Genomic DNA, 23,295 nt, shown 5'->3' with positions numbered 1-23,295 from the left:
AGCTATGACTGTTTAAAAGTAACAGGAAACCCTACCCAAGGTCACTTACATAACATTTATCAGTAACAGGAGGGAAGTCCAGATGGAGGTCAGGCTTCAGGAAATGGTTGAACCGGGGGCTCACTGAAGTCATGAGGGCTTTAGTTCTTTCCATTTCTCTGTACTTCCGTCCACAGTGTCAGACTCATCCCTTCATAGCTGTAGGCTGGGTCACATGCTTCCCCAGACTGTGCCTTTAGTCAAAGAGTGGTTTTTCTCTCTCAAGAGTCAAAACACTCAGTGATGGGTACATCAGGCTTATTTTTCTATTCTCTCTAATTTAAACCAAGTATTGCAAAGATGTGGGGTTATCCTTAGATCAAGCACACCTCCCTAGAGCAGATATTTGTTTCCAAAACTATATCATTGCTACACAGTGGGGAACCATAGACTGAGGGAGTTAACTCCCAGGACGGCTCTTGTTGAATCCAAAGAACACAATGGAGCCTGTTCCCCAAGACACAAATATCTTCCAAGGTTTTCCCATAGCTTCAGGGGGGTTCACAGGGCCTCCTGAAGCACACTTATACCTCCTCTGCAAAGTCGCTTCAGTTGTGTCCGACTCTGTGCAACCCCATAGACAGCAGCCCGCCAGGCTCCCCCATCCCTGGGATTCTCCAGGCAAGAACACTGGAGTGGGTTGCCATTTCCTCCTCCAATGCATGAAAGTGAAAAGTGAAAGTGAAGTAATTCAGTCGTGTCGGACTCTTAGCGACCCCGTGGACTGCAGCCTACCAGGCTCCTCCATCCATGGGATTTTCCAGGCAAGAGTACTGGAGTGGGGTGCCATTGCCTTCTCCATATACCTCCTCTAGGAGCCCACAGACCTCAAGGTTATAAACTTCTCAGCAAAATACTGACCCTGTGCTGCAGTCATGCTAGCACTAGAACTTTCTTCAGTCTCTTCAGCCAGAAATTGCTACAGTTTTCCCTCTGACCTCCAGAGAAGCAAAGACATCCTGTGTATGCCAGGAAGCTCTTGGTCTTGTGTGTGTGAATGCACATTCCCTCAGTTGAGTCCGACTCTTTGCAACCCCATGGACTGTAACTCTCCAGGCTCCTCTGTCCATGGGATTCTCTAGGCAAGAATACTGGAGTGGGTTGCCATTTCCTTCTCCAGGGGATCTTCCCAACCCAGGGATCGAACCCACATTTCTTGCATCTCCTATATTGGTATCACTATGTCACCTGTCTTAACCTGATATGTAAAATCAACACCTCCAGGATTGCCAGTTTCCTTTTTTCTCCTTCCCTCATTGTGTGTTTTTCTTTACCTTTCCACACACTCCATAGACCGTCCACACATGGAGGCTTATCCAATTTTCAGGTCACATTTATCCTTCCTTTCTCTCTGCCTTAAGTTCTTTATTAAAAATCAAGTGCCTTAGTACCTACATTCTGCATCAAAATAGCCCACATTCTAAGAAACGAATTTATTAAGTATTTACTGCGGAGTAGGCATGCTAGTCGGGGAAGGCAATGGCACCCCACTCCAGTACTCTTGCCTGGAAAATCCCATGGACAGAGGAGCCTGGAAGGCTGCAGACCATGGCGTCGTTGAGGGTAGGACACGACTGAGCGACTTCACTTTCCCTTTTCGCTTTCATGCATTGGAGAAGGAAATGGCAACCCACTCCAGTGTTCTTGCCTGGAGAATCCCAGGGACAGGGGAGCATGGTGGGCTGCTGTCTATAGGGTCACACAGGGTCGCACAGAGTCGGACACGACTGAAGCAACTTAGCAGCAGCAGCAGCAGGCATGCTAGTAGGCAGTTCTTGTACATTAAGTTGTAAAACTTGACAACATGATAGAAACAGTATTATTTGTCTTGTTCTAAGGTGAAAGAGTCACAGTTCAGAGAGGCTGGTTAGCAAGGGGCAGAAGGGGGATTTGAACCCAGATTTTTCATTTGACTCTGGGGAACATGCTCTTTCTACATCTGTCCGCACTGTGGGACTTTCCATGCTCCCCTTACACCTGTCTCTATCTCAGTTCTGGACATGACCAAAAAGATATCAAATTTTCAAAGAAGTCTTTGCTAAATGCCTATTAGCATTTTAAATATTTCAGGTCTCACATTTATATAAAGCCATGAAAATATTGGTTCTTGATTCAGAACTCACCCTTCAATTCACAATTGCCATATTGGGAATTTCATCCGGGTTTCATAGTTGCTGCTCTCAAAACAGAGACTTTTTTTTTCACCAGTCACAAAATTTCTACTTTTTTTCTTTTTCTCTACTTCTCACAAAGCCTTAACTTGACCTAGTAATCCGAAATATTTGCCATGTGATTTTTGAGCAAAACAATACAATCTTTTTCTTCCCTCTTTTGAGCCCTAACTCTCTGAAACTCTCCTTTGGTTTTCTTAATCCTATTCATGAAAACCAATTGTCTTCTCCACATTCCAGGGGAGTGGATTCACACATAGAAACAATCTTTTTACAATGCTGTAATTATGAGAAGAGACAGAACTCTCCATTCAAAGCTCCTTGCTTGAAGAAACCATAAATACCCTGCAATTCAGTAATGTTGATAACAAAATCTAATATCTTCCTCTCTTAAATAAATATCTTGCTATTTATGATAAGTATAAATAACAACTATAAAATTGAATGTAACATACATGTATAATAGAGATGAAACAGAAAAATAGACTGTGGGTACCTTCACAGTCCTGAGACTAGTTTGATAGATGACAAAGTAAGAGAAAGAAAGACCAGGTAGATGGAAAAAGAACTGGCATAATATCAAGGTGTTTAATAACTGGTATGGTACAGGCCCCTATCACAGCACATGCAAACCTTAGGCCTGGTATAGGGCCCTATATGCCTCTAGCCATGCCAAGGCCATCCTGTTGAGATGCTGGAGGGAGGTGTGGAGAGTCCTGGGAGCGGTGATGTAATGGTGAAGGTGCTTTGTCTAATGATTCACTGAACAGAAATATCCCATGTGCTGTGCTTAGTTGCTCAGTCATGTCGGACTCTGCAACCGCATGGACTGTAGTCTGCCAGGCTCCTCTGTCCATGGCGATTCTTCAGGCAAGAATACTGGAGTGGGATGCCTTGCCCTCCTCCAAGGGATCTTCCCACCCTGGGATCAAATCCAGGTCTCCCGCATCGCAGGCGGATTCTTCACCATCTGAGCCACCAGGGAAGCCCAGAAATATCCCATACATAGCTCCTATTCTTTAAGGTATGAACCTGCTGCATATCAGCTTGGAGAGAGAGAAGGGCAGGTGATCAGACACCCCAGGGTGCTCAGGACGGTCCCAGTTTGTATTTGTTATCCCAGTGTCTTGATCAATAGCTCCTTCTTAGAGAATCATGTTTGGTCTTTGTGTCCTTGTATTAGGATGACCATATGAAATATTTTAGTGTTCTCAGTTAGGCTGTATATGATATAGTCACCCTCATAAAAGGACACAAAAACAAAATATGGTTCTCTTAGAAGCAAAAAGTCACAGGCAGGGGAAGACCTTGGCAACTGGAAGGAGGGAAAAAAATGGTAACAGAGAAAATATCCCCACTAAAGGCCCAACAAAGACTGTGGGTATATAAATGTCAGTTTTCAAGGTCATCTGGGAACTCAAGGACACAGGCAAAGACGGCCTAGGATAACAGAGCTGCCAACAGATCCCACTGCCAAAGCTCCAAGAAAAGTAAGAGCTGCAGGAACGGCAAAATATACAGGGAAACTTGGCAAGAGACTCCTTCAGCTACAGTCAGCAAACAAAAGGCAACCAAAGAATGGCCTGGGCTGCCTTGTATGGCCTTGGCGGCTGTGCACCACCCAGCAACAAGGGTGCCATTCCCCAGACTATAATGTGGATGTCACTGTCTAGAGTTGAACAATACACTGTGTGCATGTGGCAGCTTCAGAGTAGCATTATTCCAGCTTCCTTGCGCCCACAGAGAGTATAAATTTTGTTACACACACTTTTAATTAATTACATTTCTTTGCTGAAACCCCTACAGTCTGTTCAATCATTCAGATGGTTGATTCAGATTATGTGCCAAGAAGTCCATGGTATTGATTACTTGACAACCTTGAAGTAAGGTAATCCCTCCATCCCACCATCAAGGAACAAAGTATATCAGAGACTCAATTTTAAAAATATAGGAGGTAAAGTGGTGAATAAAGATTCATTAAGGATTCTCCCACACTGTGGAAAAATTCACAAAATACACATTCTTATCAATACACAGGCCCTATCACTTCCTTTGTATAATGTTCTTTTGCTTGACAAGGAGTTCAATTAAAGACTATCACACATTACAGGATGGGCAAAGATAGTCAAGGAGATTGCATTTATTATAACCCTGAGGTTGTTAAAAAGAGCAACTTTCAAAAAATCGTGGAAAATAAATATGGTACTAGTATATTCCAAACTCTCTCACAGACAGAGGGTACAAATGGAGAATTTGTTTAATTAATACCATCAAATCACAATGTCCTCAGTTTATCCTTTTGTTGCTAGAACTAAACAGAGAAATAAATTTTTTCTCTGACAAAAGGGTCAGTGGCGGACAAATTAAAATATAAATGCAGGCTCTCAGTGATTTAAAATGATATTTTGACAGTTATCAGGAGTTGGGAAAAAATAGTATAGTTTGTATGGTAGCTAGTAACATTTAAGATCGTACTTTTCATGTTCCCACATTCGTGCCTTTGTCTACACCATTCTCTTCTCTGATCATGTCCTAACCTTTCAACCTACTGAAATCTAGTTCATCTTCAAGGCCTCTTCTATGAAGCTTTCCAGATCCCTCCAACAAAATGCACAGTCTTTACCCACTGCATCTACACCCATTTCATGGTAGGCACTGGACTCCAGTTTTTATCACATATATTTGTATGCTTGCCAGACATCTCGGGGCTTCCCTGGTAGCTCAGCTGGTAAAGAATCTGCCTGCAATGCAGGAGACCCTGGTTCAATTCCTGGGTCAGGAGGATCCGCTGGAGAAGGGATAGGCTACCCGCTCCAGTATTCTTGGGCTTCCCTGGTGGCTCAGCTGGTAAAGAATCTGCCTGCAATGCAGGAGACCCTAGTTCAATTCCTGGGTCAGGAGGATCCACTGGAGAAGGGATAGGCTACCTGCTCCAGTATTCTTGGGCTTCCCTGGTGGCTCAGCTGGTAAAGAATCTGCCTGCAATGCAGGAGACCTAGGTTCAATCCCTGGGTTGGGAAGGTCCCCTGGAGAAGGAAAAGGCTATCCACTGCAGTATTCTGGTCTGGAGAATTCCATGGACTGCATAGTCCATAGGGTGGCAGAGTCAGACACGGCTGAGTGACTTTCACTTCATACTTCATAGTTGATTAAGGGCTGCCCTCATAGCTCAGTCTGTAAAGAATCTGCCTGGAGTGCAGGAGACCTGGTTCGATCACTGGGTCGAGAAGATCCCCTGGAGAAGGAAATAGCAACCCCTTCTAGTATTCTTGCCTGGAGAATCCCATGGACAGAGGAGCCTGGCAGGATATAGTCCATGGGGTCGCAAGAGTCGGACATGACTTAGCAACTAAACCACCACCAGAGTTGGTTAACCATGTTGTGTTAGTTTCAGGTGTCCAGCAAAGTGAGTCAGTTATACGTATACACACACCTATTCTTTTCCAATTTCATACTCAGCATCCATGAAAGTGACTGTTAGGCCAATTTACAGCAAAGTCTTTTCAATACAAAGTCTTCTTAGAACATGTTCATTGTTGACCTGCTTAATGATTTGTTTCAGCAGGAGTGTGGTACATCCCTCCCCCCATACATACACATCAGTTAGGATTGCATATGGCTGCAAATAACAGAAACCTGAATATATAGACTTTACTAAATAGGGGCTTATTTTTTATTTTTATCCTGTAACATGGGTTTTAGGACAGAAGCTACTGGCGAAATCTGGAAATAGAAGGGTGGCACATAAAATCTGAAAAAGAAGACCATTTTTCTGAGTCAAAAAACGAACAGTTCTTTCATTGATACATTATTAATGCATCAAACATTTATTGAAAACCACTATGGTGCTGTCTATTGTCAAGAGACACTAAAATTAATATAAAAGAGTCCATGATCTCCAGCAGCAAATACTCCAGTTACTTAAAATGTAAGCATGTATGTGAAACAACATTCACAGTTATGCCTGATCTTAAGATTCCATGATACTAAAGGAATGGTCTATGTTTCACTTTACAGTAAGATTTGAGGGGGAAAATTAAGCTCCCAGAAGGGATTCTGTAAAACCTTTAACCTACGCTAAGAAAATCCAACAGTGTAAAGCAATATTTGTGATTTGCAGTTATTCTTAATAGTTTGTACCAAGTCCATTGTAGGTGGACTTCATGCAAGAGGATGTAGAAAAGCAGCTGAAAGCATGGAGGAGGGGAAGAAGTGAAGCAAAGTAGAGACACGAGCATGACTTTTGGCAAAGCAATTGTTCCTCACGTTTCCAGTTATGGTGGTGAAGGGTTATTCTAAGATTTACTGGAAGTTGGAGCTTCCCAGATGGTGCTAGTGATAAAGAACCCACCTGCCAGAGCAAGAGATACAAGAGAGCAGGTTCAGTCCCTGGGTTAGGAAGATCTATTTGAGAAGGAAATGGCAACCCACTCCAGTATTCTTGCCTGGGAAATCCCATGGATCAAGGAGCTTCATGGGCTAGAGTCCATGGGGTCGCAAAGAATCAGACACTATTGAAGTGACTTAATACACACAGGCGGTTGAAAAGAAATGCCTTCAGGACCCAGTTTATGACAAAATTCTCATATGGTTCACTATAAAATTTATAGTTTTATGTTGCCAAACTGGCTCAGTGCAACAGAGCTTGACAATTAGCTTGGCACCAAGTCAGTTCATGCTCTTGCCCACCTAGTAAGTAGCTGTTAAAATGCAAACAGAATGTTGGGACTCCAGAGATATGAGATGAAAATACCCACTGACCAAGCCTACCTCAAGAGAACTTCAGTGGGCTCAAGGCAAAATATAAGCAGCATACTTCTGGCATAGAGAATGTTCCAGAATCTCAGAGAGTTTCACAACATTTCATTTATTTTGTAGATATACACTGTGGTTTGGTCTTTGGAATTGTGAGAGTAGGAAGGCAAAAGGGTTACCACCACCACCATCCCTCCGTTTTCAGGTCTAGCCATTGTCCTTATTGTATATATTAATACTTTCCTAATTCTTTTAATATCATTTTAACATCATTTTGAGGAGGGAATAAACATTTGTGGTCAATCTACCATTTTTAAATGGAAATTAATCTCTCAGATTCTTTGATCTCCGGTGGGATTTAGCAAAGATGAAGAATGCCAGCACATTCTCTCTGAACCCTAAATTCAAATGCTATACAATTCCAGGACCTGGGCTTGTGCACTTATCAGAATATTCAAGACAAAAATTTTATGAGCTTTTAGAAAATACAAGAGATAAAATGGGCATCTCCTAGCACGGTTTTCAAAATAACCATTTGTATCAAACGATAATTTCGTAACACAAAAAAATGCACTTTTACTAGGTATTTGTTGCCTGTCAGTAGCAGGTTTTGTAAAACATCTAGGTTACTGAGTGACATAAGCATTTCTCAGAATAACATGGAGGCAGTGTGGTTAAGCTGAAAAAACAGGATCCTTGCTCATGTGAGGCAGGCCTGGAATCTCAACCCTGCTGAGTCCTTTCCTAATCACTGAGCCAGTGTTTTCATGTGTGAATAATTAAACTTCACTGAGATGCCAGAAAACATCAGTAACGTCACACGCGTCAAACACCTACCAGAGGTAGATGCTCACTAAACGTGAGCGCCCTGCTCTTCCCCTTCTGGCAAGGTTCCCCACACACAGGAGGGGACCCAGCATTAGAGCATGATTCTTCAGTGGCTCATCCTGGTCACAGACAGCCTTCTGACAAATCCTAGAGACAGGAAAATGTGTGCAACTAATTGCTACCATGAGAAAGCTGCACCCACTGTGACAGGCGGGCTGCTCACTGGAGACAGAGGGGCCCATTAAGCAAGCACCGCGTCTGACCTGTTGCTGGGGTTTAGTCACTGTCTGCAGCCTGGCTTGCTGCCCGTTGCTCCTGGCGGCTGTAAATCAACATTGTGACAGAGAGGGCATTGGGTCAACTACATTCCATTAATGGATCAAAGTGTTTTCTTTTAAGGAGAAGGAATATGGAAGATATACAGCTTGGAAAGGACATAAGCTTGGCAGAAACAGACACAAAAAGGATTTTTAACTGTAAATCTGAAAAAGTCAGAGACCCAAATGAACTCAAACTGCCTGGTTGTCAGAACAGAATCTTCTAGCCCAGTGGTTCTCAGTAATTTCCCATCACTACTCAAAAGAGACCGCAGGTTCCCTTGAGTGGGCTCTCAGAATCAGGTGACTTAGTTGGTACTCAGCATCTCAGGAGAACAACTCATTGATTCTGCAGTCCAGAAAATTATGTCATAATTTTTATGCAGCTTGTTTTAAATTAAGTTGGAAATCTGTTTGTTAGAGAAAAAATGAACATTCACTGGGTAAAGTGTGGAATTCTGAGTTTCTTTACATTTTTAAAGGAAATTTTACATTCTCAAGATATCATCAGAGACAATTCATACTGTCTTCTTCTAAATACAGTTTTCTTATCATTTATTGGCTACACGAAGTCCATGAAGATAATTTTTAAAGAAAGATCTTTAGAGGTTACTCTATCTTTCATGGATGTTAGCCACCTCTTGGATTAATTTGGTTTGGGAAAATAAAGGTGGGGATAATGTCACATGATGGAATAGAATGAAATTCACAACTATGAAAATGATTCTAGGACCAGGAAAAAAATCTTGATGGGTAAAGAAGAGCTTAAATGTTTTGCACACATAGTATACAGACATAAATGGTGGACACTAACTTTCAGGAGAGAATATGTGATTACAGATAGGATTTGAGTATAATATTTTCTTAATTAATTTATTTATATTTTATTTTTAGTTGTGCTGGGTCTTTGTTGCTGCACACAGGCTTTCTCTAGTTGCAGTGAGTGAGGGCTACTTTTCATTTAAGAGCACGGTCTTCTCATTGCAGTGGCTTCTCTTATTGCCGAGCACGGGCTCTAGGGCATGTGGGCTTAGGAACTGCGGCACATCAACTTAGTTGCTCCACAGCATGTGGGATCTTCCCAGACCAGGGATGGAACCCATGTCCCCTGCATCAGCAGGCAGATTCATATCCCCTATACCACCAGAGAAGTTCCTGAGTGTAATATTTTAATGCATCTTTAAACATGGCTCATTTGTTTCATTTGTTTTCCATTAGGACATAGATGGTGTTAAAGAGTTTATTCTGGGCCATGCACAACTATAATTTCTCTAAATTGACAGCTGCCATAAGTATGTATGTATGGCTATTAAGAGTTGGTTAACTTGTAGAGAATTTCAATTGAATTATATACACATTGCGTGGCTCTCTGTTGGGGACATTATTTTGTAGGTGCTTTAATTAATTCTATGCATATGTGACATCTAACAGTATCTAGAGTGGATGGATATATTTATATTATGATAGGAAGTACTTTGTTAATCTTATTTTTATATATGTGTATAATAACATGTGATGAAAAGACCAAATTGAATCCTGAATTGCTTTATGTCTGGTGTTTGATTTGGGGGAAATAAAATCACTTTTACTGTTTCAAATCAAACAGCTAAACAAATAAATTTTGTTATAAGGTGGAGCTGTTGTTAATATCTGAGCATCTTCCAAATGAAACCTAGGCAAATAGGAAATCCATGATTTTTTGTTACTATGTGACTTTTTGTGACAATAATTTATATCTTTTACCAAGGTCTTCTCTCACCCTCCATTTTAGTCATCAGTAGCATCAAATATACTGACTATATTTATCAAAAATGAATCTACATATTTTCAGACCTAGAAATGGAAACTAAGCTCTGATTTTAAATGATTACCAGTATATAATGCCAGATATATGATGAGAAAATAATTTTATTTATTCAAAATTCTGTGAGCACTAGGCATGTACTGTCCTTCAAGATTAAAAAAAGAAATTAGCCAAATAAGGGAAATTATATTCTGCTTTTTTCCCCTCCTAGGAGTTATCTTGGTCTGCAATCAATCCTTCAGAAAAATCCCTCACATTATCACTTTTGTGCAGTATGTTAACTAGGAGCAAAATGATAGTGTATGTCAGTCAGATGTAAAGCATGACTTCTATTGGTGTTAAAACCTGATGATTAATGCAGACGCTCATGGCAAGTCAGATTAATCTGAACAGTATATTATTTCCTTTTAGTCTACAATCTGTCATTTCACAAACTATGGTTAATAGAATGCCCCAAATAAAAAGATCAATTTAAATGAAAATGTATATTTTGCATCTCATTTATACCTTATTGTATTGAAAGGCAGGCTAACGTTAGCTAGTCTGTGAATGCGATATGAAGGAGATGATATACTTATTTGTTTTAAAAGCCTTAGGTATTCCTTTTACAACTGAATCTCTAAACGCTTCCGATCGTTGAAAATACTGCTTCCTATTTTACTGACTTATTACATTTAAAGGATCTAAATTAAATTTAATTAAAAGATCCAAAAGGAATCGTTGAAAGAATATGCACATTAAAAACAATCTCTAATTCTATTCTCTTGAATCTTAGAAAATAAAAAGTAGAATTATTGTTATTATTATTCACTTGTCCTAGTATAACAGATGTCAGCTACCTGGATGATTCCAAATCTTCTAGCTTGCAACAATCACGTCGTCCTTTAATACTTAAAATAGTTCAAATATCCTGATGTACTTAGGGATGGAATCCGAGTCTCTTGTTAAGAAATGGTGAGTGGCACAGAGAGTTCAGTTTCTCCAGGCCTCTGGTTCTAGGAGTTTTCTTATTTCTCTGAATTTTTGATCTCTGCTGTCATTTTACCTCCTAAGGAAGCATCCCTTTTCCATATAGAATCAATAAACTCTACAACCTGATTGTCCCCCATCCAACTTGTGTGCAACCCCCCTTTTGTCAGAGTTTCACCCGGTCTAGGCTGTGACTAGAGCAAACTTAATGAAGAATTTGGGAGGAAGAGGGGTGGGAGCGGCATATGCCACAAATAATCTTAGCATTCCAACCACTGGGGAATTTGCACTGTTTCTCGCCTTTCCTCAACTCCAGCTTCCATGCAAACTGCAGGCCAGCTTTATCTCCTCTGACCTCCCCCATCTCCTTTCTGATAAGGTCCCCTCCCCCTCCAAGGTCCCCTCCACTCCTTTCACAGAACAGAACTGAAATTCTTCATCCAGGCCCCGTTCATAAGGGCACTGCTGGGCAGGGGGCAGGGTGTGAAGCAACTCCTATAAAGCCACTCCTGCTCAGCACAAACAATGCTTTCACAGAGAGGAATTCTGTAGTCATCAGTTTCCTCTCCCTTCTATAATAGGAAGTGATATAGGGATTAAGGACTTAGAATCTGGCTTTGAGATGAAAGGGAACAGCAGACAATGAGAATTTGGAAGAACTGTCTAACTTTATGCATAGATCCAGGAAGACCCCCCCTGGAGGAGGGCATGGCAACCCACTCCAGTTTTCTTGCCTGGAGAATTCCACAGATAGAGGAGGCTGGTGGGCTGCAGTCCAGAAAGTTGCAAAGAGTTGGACATGGCTGAAGCGACTTAGCATGCAAGCATGCATCCTATACTACAGACCCTATGAAGTGAAATTGCTCAGTCATGTCCATCTCTGCAACACCATGGACTGTAGCCTGCCAGGCTCCTCTTCCACCTATGGGATTTTCCAGGCAAGAACACTGGAGTGGGTTGCCATTTTCTTCTCCAGGGGATCTTCCTGACCCAGGGATCAAACTCAGGCCTCCCACATTGCAGGTAGACTCTTTACCCTCTGAGCCACCAGGGAATCCCATGGACCCTATAGGAAATGCAAATCAGAAAAGAATCATGCAAAAATTTGGAGCACAAGCTCCAAATGAGGTGGTGAGGTGGTAAATCCCCCTGCTGATCCAGGAGATGTAAGCGAAGATGGTTCGATCCCTGGCTCAGGAAGATCCCCTGGAGAAGGAAATGGCAACATGCTCCAGTATTCTTGCCTGGGAAATCCCACGGACAGAGGAGCTTGGCACGTTATAGTCTATGGGTTCGCAAAGAGTCAGACACAACTGAGCACTCACCCAGACAGATGCGTATGCTGCTGCCTCTGCTGCTAAATCACTTCAGTCATGTCCGACTCTGTGCGACCCCATGGACGGCAGCCCACCAGGCTCCCCCGTCCCTGGGATTCTCCAGGCAAGAACACTGGAGTGGGTTGCCATTGCCTTCTCCAATGTATGAAAGTGAAAAGTGAAAGTGAAGTCACTCAGTCGTGTCTGACCCTCAGCAACCCCATGGACTGCAGCCTTCCAGGCTCCTCCATCCAGGGGTTTTCCAGGCAAGAGTACTGAAGTGGGGTGCCATTGCCTTGTCCGACAGATGCGTATACTGAGATCTAAATATCTTCTGTTCCAGACGAGGAAACTGATACCTAAAGAGTCCAGGAGCCTTGCTGGAGGCTAGACACCACTTTTCAGTTGGATAGAACTATCTGGTTATAGTTTTCCATGAGCTCATGAAACAACTCAATTTTTCAGAAGCCAAACAGCATTTCCTCTTTGTCTATTTAATTCTGGGCTGCATTGCCAGCCAAGGTCCCAGAGGAAAGAATTCAGGGGGAGGCGTGCAGCTACCACACACCTAAATCATATTATTGCCAGTACTCTGGTGTGTTCACTCTTCCATTTTCACTTCTCTGCTGACCATGCATGTGTAATTAATTCTCTAATTTCCAGGCATGATATTGATCTTATGGAGGTCAGTGTGCACACAAATCCTTTGCAGCTTCCATCAGAGATAAAATACCAAGCTGAAGCCTTCTTCTTCTGACCCCCAAGAAAGTGAATTGGTTAAATTTCTTATGTTCCTAGAAAAACCAAAGAGGGTAGGGTGGGGAAAGGGAGAGATGTTTGTAATAGAGGAAGAGGCAAATGGAAAATGATCACGGTTAATCATGTTGCTGAAATAGGACAAGAAAAAATATGTAACCTCTTTATCTACCAGTAGAAATGCAATATCTTCTATAATAAACTAAGTTCCCAACACTTATATTTGGTATAACAAAATAAATACCTAAGGAAACAATGTATACGTATTAAGGAAATCGGAGCAATAAACCTGGGAGCTACATTTGACTGACAAGACTCACTGAAAGAAACTTACAAGATAGAGAGAAAAATGTATCCAAACCACTTCCTTCTGTGGAAATGAAGAAAGTCTCCTCAGCAGAATTCAGACATTTAGCAACCCTCTTGGTCGTAAACATTTGTCCAAACAGTCAACAGGACAAATAAAATGCTCCTGTGAAAACAGTAACCAGATCTTAGGGCTCTGGTCTTTGAAGTTTGAAATATTTCCCCAGAACTGCCACATTCTTCTTTCTCCCATTCCTCTAGAAGATCACAAAAGTAAATTCTCGTTTATTCTCTCTTTCTGTTACCCTGCCAAAAATACACATTCACTGATAAAACCCACCAGTGATTCATTACATATCATCATCCCAAGGTTTCCAGTATAAATGCCATATTAAATGAGCCTCTTCTGTTTTATTAATGCATAACAGACATTTAATAGCAATGATGGTGCCAAGGATTCTTACTGTATCATACCATTAAAACCCAGATGTTCTGGTACAGTCAGAAGCAAATACACCAGCCCCCAGCTTCTTTTCCTCCATCTTATTTCCTTAGACGTGGCTGATCTGGGATTCATTTGAAAGCAGAAATAGTGGTATGTTACCTCTCTTTTCATATTTCTCTTTTTCTCTACAGGTCAATTTCATTTTCACTATTCCTCCACTTATCAGTTAAGGAAGAAAGGATGAGAGGAACAGAGAGAGGACAAAAAAGGGGAGGAAGGTCTTGGAATTAAAATTTAAGGTGAGACTACGTCGGACACGACTGAGCGACTTCACTTTCACTTTTCACTTGCATGCATTGGAGAAGGAAATGGCAACCCACTCCAGTGTTCTTGCCTGGAGAATCCCAGGGACGGGGGAGCCTGGTGGACAGCCGTCTATGGGGTTGCACAGAGTTGGACATGACTGAAGCGACTTAGCAGCAGCAGCAGCCACTTATTTTTAAATTTCTTAACATGGATTAAACAAACATAAATATATTAAAATGATATATATTTCAGTTTTCTTATATTTCATGTACAACTACCCCATGTATGCCTTTTCCCAGAGCCTTCATCCAAAGTATTCATTCATTTACCAGCCCATGAGCAGAGCCCACCATGACTGCTACAAGTCCAAGGGCATTGTCAGTGAGCTCCTGTGTCGCGAAGGCATTAATTACTCAGTGTGTGTTTTCTATGTTGGTCTTGTCCCCATGGGAACCCCTAAAGCACATGCCTTTTTGAGACTCTGTAGGAAGGAGCTTGGACCAGGATCTCTTTTGTGGAAGCACTTTAGCTTCCAGGGGTCCCTGGCTGCTCTGATCATGACCTCCTCCAGAACCATCCACTTTGGGTCCTGCTTAGAATCCTCAGTTCTAATCTAGCCCAGCCATCTGAGTCACACGTGTTAATAGTCCTGGACAAGTAATGCCTCAGCAGATGTCAACCCCTCGCCCCCCTACACACACACCAAGCCCCAGAGAGAAGGAAGATGGCCTGAGAAAGAAAAACATTGGCCTGAATGACAGGCAGGCAGTGAGAAACATCAGATAAACTAGAATTCTGCCCTCCCCAGGCATTGTCCTAGAAACGAGTATCTGTTATACTCTACTGGTGTGAGGTGTTCCAAGATTCTGGCCCTCTCAGTGTGGTCTTTTGTGGTCATTTTTGCAACTTAGTAGAATAACAATGATCAGAAGTGAGGAGAGAACAGAGGCAGAAAGAATTTCTACCTACTTGCTCTACTTACAGTTCCCTCATTCAGACAGTAATGGGGCCTCCACAGATGTTCTTCAGCCAGAGTTCTATACTCTGTATTTCCAAAACAAATCCCAGGAAACGGAAGCATAAGAATACATACTGAAGTTGTTCAATGATCTCAGTCATCAAGATATTTTGATTTCACCTCTCTCTGTATAACTCTAAGTTGCTCCTTTCCCCCTCATCCCCTTCCTGCCATTGACCTCAGTTAGAACCTCTTTAGCTCTCTATTCTCCACTTCTAATAACCCTTTAAAATGCCATATAAAAAAATAAAAAAAATAAAAAATAAAATGCCATATAGTCTGTAAAACAGGGATGAAAAAAAGAGATGAAGAATGTAAGTGCTCCTACCGCTTGTGCTAGGTATGTGTAGGTATGTGTTGCCAGGATCTTTTCATCCTATGATAACAGGGAGTCGAGGCACCTACAGCCCACCTTCCCTGTTCCAGGAAGGCTTCTCTAACCTGTTAGCTCACAGAAGAATACCCTGCCTCTGCTGCAGTTCTGTGTAGTCAATAGAACACCATCCTGAGATCCATAAAATCTTGCTCTGTCCACCACCTCTGTGACCTCAAGGTTATCTCTCAATGCCTGATGAAAGGAGTTGTCCAACAAACAAGATGGGCTGTCTCAGAGAGAACAGCAATACCTGGAGGTCTTAGCACATGCCCGATTGCCTGTCACATCAGTACATATTCAACTGTCCCCGTACTGAATTCATAACCTTGTCTTCTGCCTTCTCATCCAACCAGATTCCTTTGCTGTGTAATAGGCACTGCCTTCTACTTAGAAACCTGAGCATCTTCTTCAACTCCTCCTTACTCACCATATCGAGGCAGTAAAACATTCATAAACATTCCTTGGAAAGTCTCCCCTTTCCAAGCCCACTGGAATTGCTGTTCAGACACACCATCACTCCCTATCAACACACAGATCACTGGGCCAGTCTCTGGACTGGCTCTTCCTGTCTCCGCAATCTCTTCCTCCAGTCTGTTCCTCACCTACCTATCTGGTTGAGCTTTCTAAAGTAAAAATTTGATAATGTCACTCTTTCTTAGAATCCTTCAGTTGCTTCTAAATACGACAGAATAAAATTCTGACTTCTTCAGTTCAGTTCAGTTCAGTTCAGTCGCTCAGTCGTGTCCAACTCTTTGCAACCCCATGGACTGCAGCATGCCAGGCTTCCCTGTCCATCACCAACTCCCAGAGCCTGCGCAAACTCATGCCCATCGAGTCGGTGATGCCATCCAACCATCTCATTCTCTTGTAGATCTCGCCTCTACCCACTTTTCCACATTAGTTTCCAGTTGCTCCTACTAAGTCAGCAGTAGTTAACCCCATTCAGCTCCATCAACACCATTCACCACGGGGTCTGTGGGCCAGCCTACTTTACAGCTGGCCTGAGATCACCTTCCTCACTTTGTCTACTCATTCAGGACTTGGTGGAGGTTCATCCTTGCCATGATGGGTTCCTTGAACTCCTTCCACTCGATATTGGGTCATCAGTCCATACTTCCAACATGGCACTGATAGCAACAAATTTCTTTATATGTTGCCTCCCCCATACAATGTTGGCTCCTTTGATTGAACTTCGTTTGCTCACTGTCCATGTTAGGCCTTAAGTACAGTAGGGTTTTATAGGCATTCCATAAACGCTAATTGAATAAAAACTGGTGGAAGGGTTTAGTGTATGAGGGGTTAGCAGGGGAATTGAAAAAGATGACCTCCAAAGTCCTTTTGAATTCTCAGATTTTCATTTGAGGATGTCAGTCCCTTCCATAGTTTTCAAATCACATTCACTTATGACTCTCACTCATAACTTCAAGGTATTCCTCAACTTGAGCTTTAGACTGAAATGTTAACCTGCCTGTTATATAACATCATGTACTAGCTGAGTGAACATCCAAAGTTCAGTATGTCCAAAATTTTTATTTATTTATTTATTGCTGTACTGGGTCTTTGATGCTGCACTCAGGCTTTCTCTAGTTTCAGCAAGCTGGGGCTACTCTCCAGCTGCAATGCACGGCCTTCTAATTATGGTGGCTTCTCTTGTTATGGAGCACAGGCTCTAGGTAGGCAGTCTTCAGGAGCTGTGGCACACAGGCTCAGTGGTCCCACACAGGCTTAGTTGTTCCGAAGCATATGGAATTTTCCTGGACCAAGGGTTAAACCCACGTCCCCTGCATTGGCAGGTGGATTCTTAAACACTGGACCACCACAGAAGTCCAGTATGTCCAAAACTGACTCGCTCTCTCATACAACCTGATCGACCTATCCAGTTTTTTTAATAACACCATCCCCCTTTTAGGGTCCCATGTTAAAAACATCCCAGTTAAATCAGTTCAGTAACTCAGTTATGACCAACTCTTTGTAACCCCATGGACTGCGGCATGCCAGGCTTCCCTGTTCATCACCAACTCCCGGAGCAGTTTACTCAAACTCATGTCCATTGAGATGGTGATGCCATCCAATCATCTCATCCTCTGTTATCCCTTTCTTCTCCCACCTTTAATCTTTCCCAGCATCAGGGTCTTTTCCAATGAGTCAGTTATTCACATCCGGTGGCCAAGGTATTGGAGTTTCAGCTTCAGCATCTGTCCTTTCAATGAATATTCAGGACTGATTTCCTTTAGGATGGACTGGTTGGATCTCAAGAGTCTCAAGAGTCTTCTCTGACACCACAGTTCAAAAGCATTAATTCTTTGGTGCTCAGCTTTCTTTATAGTCCAACTCTCACATCCATACATGACCACTGGAAAAACCATATCTTTGACTAGGGACATTTGTTGGTAAAGTAATGTCTCTGCTTTTTAATATGCTGTCTAGGTTGGTCATAACTTTTCTTCCGAGGAGCAAGCATCTTTTAGTTTCATGGCTGCAGTCACCATCTGCAGTGATTTTGGAGCCTTAAAAAATAAAGTCTGTCACTGTTCCCCCATCTATTTGCCATGAAGTGATGGGACCAGATGCCATGATCTTAGTTTTCTGAATGTGGAGTTTTAAGCCAACTTTTTCACTCTCCTCTTTCACTTTCATCAAGAGGCTTTTTAGTTCTTCTTTGCTATCTGCCATAAGGGTGGTGTCATCTGCATTTCTGAAGTTACTGATATTTCTCCCAGCAATCTTGATTCCAGCTTATGCTTCATTCAGCCCAGCGTTTCTCATGATGTATTCTGCATATAAGTTAAATAAGCAGGGTGACAATATATAGCCTTGATGTACTCCTTTCCCTATTTGGAACCAGTCCAGTCCCTATTTGGACTGTTCCATGTCCAGTTCTAACTGTTGCTTCCTGACCTGCATACAAATTTCTCAAAAGGCAAGTCAGGTGGTCTGGTATTCCCATCTCTTTCAGAATTTTCCACAGTTTATTGTGATCCACACAGTCAAAGGCTTTGGCATAGTCAATAAAGCAGAAATAGATGTTTTCCTGAAACTCTCTTGCTTTTTCAATGATCCAGCGGATGTTGGCAATTTGATCTCTGGTTTCTCTGCCTTTTCTAAATTCAGCTTGGACATCTGGAAGTTCACAGTTCACATACGATTGAAGCCTGGCTTGGAGAATTTTGAGCATTACTTTACTAGTGTGTGAGATGAGTACAATTGTGCAGTAGTTTGAGCATTCTTTGGCATTGCTTTTCTTTGAGGCTGAAAGGAAAACTGACCTTTTCCCGTCATGTGGCCACTGCTGAGTTTTCCAAATTTGAAGCATATCGAGTGTAGCACTTTCCCAGCATCATCTTTCAGGATTTGAAATAGCTCATACTGGAATTCCATCACCTCCAGTAGCTTTGTTTGTAGTGATGCTTCCTAAAGCCCATTAGACTTCGCATTTCAGGATGTCTGGCTCTAGGTGAGTGATCACACCATCGTGATTATCTGGGTTGTGAAGATCTATTTTGTATAGTTCTGTGTGTTCTTGCCACCTCTTCTTAATGTCTTCTGCTTCTGTTAGGTCCACACCATTTTTGTCCTTTATTGTGCCCATCTTGCATGCAATGATCAGGCAAATTTGGCCTTGGAGTACAGAATATAGCAGGGCAAAGGCTAAAAGGGTTTTGCCAAGAGAATGCACTGGTCATAGTAAACACCTTCTTCCAACAACACAAGAGAAGACTCTACACATGGACATCACCAGATGGTCAACACCAAAATCAGATTGATTATATTCTTTGCAGCCAAAGATGGGAAGCTCTATACAGTCAGCAAGAACAAGGCTGGGAGCTGACTGTGGCTGAGATCATGAACTTCGTATTGCCAAATTCAGACTTAAATTGAAAAAAGTAGGGAAAACCACTAGACCATTCAGGTATGACCTAAATCAAATCCCTTATGACTATACAGTGAAAGTGACAAATAGATTCAAGGGATTAGATCTGACAGAGTGCCTGAAGAGCTATGGACGGAGGTTTGTGACACTATACAGGAGGTAGTGATTAACACCATTCCCAAGAGGAAGAAATGCAAAAAGGAAAAATGGTTGTCTGAGGAGGCCTTATAGAAAGCTGAGAAAAAAAAAGAGAAGCGAAAGCAAAGGGGAAAAGGAAAGATATACCCATCTGAATGCAAAAAAAAAGCGAGGACAGATAAGAAAAACATCCTAAATGGCATCTTTCTCCTAAAACCAGTTCCTGCCTAGTCCTTTGCTTTCCCCTTTCCCAAAGGAAAAATGGTTGTCTGAGGAGGCCTTATAGAAAGCTGAGAAAAAAAAAGAGAAGCGAAAGCAAAGGGGAAAAGGAAAGATATACCCATCTGAATCCAAAAAAAAGCGAGGACAGATAAGAAAAACATCCTAAATGGCATCTTTCTCCTAAAACCAGTTCCTGCCTAGTCCTTTGCTTTCCCCTTTCCCAAAGCCTGTTTTTTTTTTTTTTTTTCTTTTGGTTACTCCATCTTCTTACAGCCTCCATCTGATTACTCGCGACTCTGGTTAGTATTTATTTTATTCTGACGTTCATGATGCATTTCTGTCTCTGTCTCAGCACAAGATCCTGGAAGATTCCTGTATTATGACTGCAAACCCCATAACTTGTACGTTTGCAGGTTCACAGCAGGTGACCAACAAGTCCTGGTAGAATGGCTTAGTGAATGTTAGGTTTAAATTGCTTTAGGGGCATGGATCTTGTCATATACTTTTTTTTCCCCCCGCCATCGTCCGGCCCACATTAACATAGTAAAAGGCATAGGAAACAGTAAATACATATATATCTTACACTGAACACTGTATCTGTTATTGTAACTGGGAGTTGCTGCAACAACTGGATGTAATTTTAATAAAAAAAAACATGCTCTGCTATTGAGGAAAAAAAAGTCCCTCAGACTCAGCTCCCAGCTAAAATCAGCCAGAATCCAGGTTTCCCACCCCTTCCAGTGGCCTGATGCGCGACGTGGGAGGAGCAATGAGCAAGTTGGGCCAGAGCAGCAGGGAGAGCGGGCTAGGGGAAGTCCCGGAAGTCATTGACCAGAGCAAGCAACAGCCTCTACGGGATCAGCTTGGGCTGAAGTCCCAACAATAACAGGCGCGCGGGCCGGGCGGGGGCTGTCGAGGCTAGAGTTTGGGGGCGGAACCCGTTTTGGGGGAGGCGGGTGGGACGCTTCCCAAGGCCGCAGGGGATTGGAGGAGAGAGATGAGGGGCGGTGGAGCTCGAGGAGTGGGCCGGGGAGCTAACGGGTCGACCGAGGCGAACGAGTGTTGATTGGGTGGCACAGAGGGAGACGGACCAGAGCTGCCCGCGGATTGGCCGGGGCGGGCTGTGAAGGCGTGGCCAGCACGCGCGAGAGGGAGCGCGAGGGAGCGGGCGGCCGGCCTGCCTGCCAGCCAGCCCGAGCCCAGGACGAGCGCGGTGGGCAGGGGTCGGATTGCTGAACGCGGCTCTGGAGGCGCGTCGCCCCAGCTGTCCTCCGCGGCTCGAGCACCCCATTTCTTTCCCTCCCCTCCCTAGCGCTCCGGCCTGGGGTCCCGGGGAGGGGAGCGGAGGGAAGGGACGAAGAAGGAGGTTTCGTGGAGTGCGGGCGGCGTGGGGCGAAGCGCGCGCTGCCTCTTGCTCTCCCGCCGCTGCCTTTGCCTCCTCGCCCGGTGCCGCGGCCCCGGGGCGGCCGCACTATGCAGGCGGACTGCCGGCCGCCGCGATGGCGAGCCGGGCGGTGGTGAGAGCCGGGCACAGCCCTCAACGTTTCCTAGTCCGGGCCGCGGTCGCCGCCCCCGCCCGGGCCGCGCTCTCCCTCTCCCGCTCCTACCCCCTCCCATTTCGCTCCAACTCCTCCTCCACCTCCTTCCCCAGGCCTCTGTTCCTCCTCCTCTTACTTATCCTGCTCCTGCTGCTCGAGGACGCCGGAGCCCAGCAAGGTGAGTTCTTCCCGAGGAGTGCGCTGCTCGCGGGGCCCCGGGGGCCGTGGGGCGCAGTGGGAGCCTCTGGGGTGCAGGGTGTCCGGGTCGTTACGGAGTCTGCAGACGCGCAGGGGAGTTGTGGTGCGCTTCGGTGCCTGGCCAGACCTGGTCCCGCACTCGCTGGGTTGAATTGCAAAGCTTGGCTGTCTGTTTTTCCCCAAGTTGGCGCGGCTTTACTTTTGGGGGAGCCCATTCATTTTTTTTTGAAAAGAGGGAAGTAAGACCTTGCTATGAAGACCTCCTTTGGGCATTGGATTGTTCTGGGGAAAATATTTGAGAGGAAAAGGAGAAGTTTTGGAGATGCGCTGTCTAATGTTAAGCTAAGTGGATGGATGAACAGAGTAAAACGGCCAGGTAATTGAATAGCATCTTAAATCCATTGAAGGGAGTTGACGATTATCTTTTGTGAAAGTGCCAAGTTCAAAATCGAATAGAGTTGATTCTGGTTATCTTTGAGTCTTGGATTTAGAACATGCTCCTTGCAATCCCTGCCTATTCAGAATGGTGGTCTAGATAGATTGTTTGGGTCAGACTCTGCGTCTGGGACCCAAGGCTCTATTGCTCTATTGCCCAGAGGGAGCGATCCGTGTTAAATGGGCAAGCCCTTACAGAAAGTGACAAAACTTCTTTCCTACTACAATCCTTCGAGAACCTATTCCAGAGAGTACAAAGCTATTTACTTAATAATCATAGTTGAAAGAGAATGCTGGGCTGATTTCTTCCCCTTTTTAGTGCTTTATTTCAGGCATTGAACAGCAGTTTTGAAAACAGTTCGACATCAAGTTATTGAACACATTTCTGCATTGAATTTCCATTTTATTACAGTGAGAGAGATGAGAACTGGATTGTTACTTAATACTTGGAAGAGGTTTTTTTGTTTGTATTTAGGTTGATCTCCACGTTTAAGTCCAGCTCAATGTTGCTTTCATGTAGTTTTCAGTAGAGTATGCAATCATGGTCTTAAGCACATCATCTAACCCTAACCCTAACTTTGACAGGCATGTGGTAATATAATGTAAATGGAAACAATGTTTTTGGTAAACTGACCTCTTTCAGCTCTAGGCAGCATTCAGGTTTCAGTTAGATCATCTCCTTAATCGAATTCTTGAACATCAGCACTTAATAAATTAGAGTGAAATTCTTTCCTTCATTGAAATTTTAGAACCTATGCTTCTGTTTTCCTCCTGGTAGAAAGAAAAAGCAAAACAGGATTATATTAACATATAGCTAACACTAATTGAATGGGTCTTACTTTGTGACAACCCTTAGTGGTTTACATCTATTAACTCATTTAATCCTCACCACAGCCATCTGAGTTAAGTATTGTTATCCCATTTCAAACATAAGGAAACTGAGACACCCATAAAATAAGGTATATTGATACAAAGTATAACTACATAAGCAGGATACTCTGGCCACTTTTGCTTATTTCAGAATCTGAAAGTGTTTCTGTCATGTTTTTAAAAAAGATCTTTGAATAGTTTATAACTGATTAAATGTCTCCTCTGCAAATGAGACAATTGCCTTGTTTTTCGAGTTTCTCAAGCCTGGCCTAATTAAGCATGCACCATTACCTTTTTTTTAAAGTTTAATTTTAGTTTTTACCAAGCATTTTAACTAGAGTATCTAGTTCTCTTTCACAGTGTCATGTTATATAAAAACATCAGTATAGATTAACACAAATAGAAATGATCCTGATAATTTAAAAGACCTGATTTCTAGTTCTCCCACGTTGACTGGGTAAATTTTGTAAAATCACTTCATTTGTTTGTACCTCAGTTTTCTACATCAGTAATATGAGTATATACCTGTTTCTTAGCTTGATGAAAATGAAGTGCTAGTACATAGGAGTCTGGCAAAGGGTAAAGTACAAACAGCTATAATAGACTATCATTGTTAA

At 43.0% G+C, this 23,295-nt stretch overlaps 1 protein-coding gene across 1 annotated transcript in view; it reads left to right on the top strand.

Annotated features, from left to right (window-relative positions):
- The first annotated feature begins 20,811 nt into the window (after positions 1-20,811).
- The window catches only part of DCBLD2 (discoidin, CUB and LCCL domain containing 2), an 83,883-nt gene continuing 81,399 nt past the window's right edge, over positions 20,812-23,295 (top strand). Inside the window, exon 1 of the mRNA XM_004002870.6 lies at positions 20,812-21,353. Coding sequence (XP_004002919.1) covers positions 21,137-21,353 — 217 coding nt within the window. The 5' untranslated portion in view covers positions 20,812-21,136. The remainder of the gene's footprint in view (positions 21,354-23,295) is intronic.

Source organism: Ovis aries, chromosome 1 (assembly GCF_016772045.2).
Source record: "Ovis aries strain OAR_USU_Benz2616 breed Rambouillet chromosome 1, ARS-UI_Ramb_v3.0, whole genome shotgun sequence".
NCBI lineage: Eukaryota > Metazoa > Chordata > Mammalia > Artiodactyla > Bovidae > Ovis > Ovis aries.
Note: the sequence above shows the minus strand (reverse complement) of the source record. Positions and strands in the feature narration are given on the sequence as shown.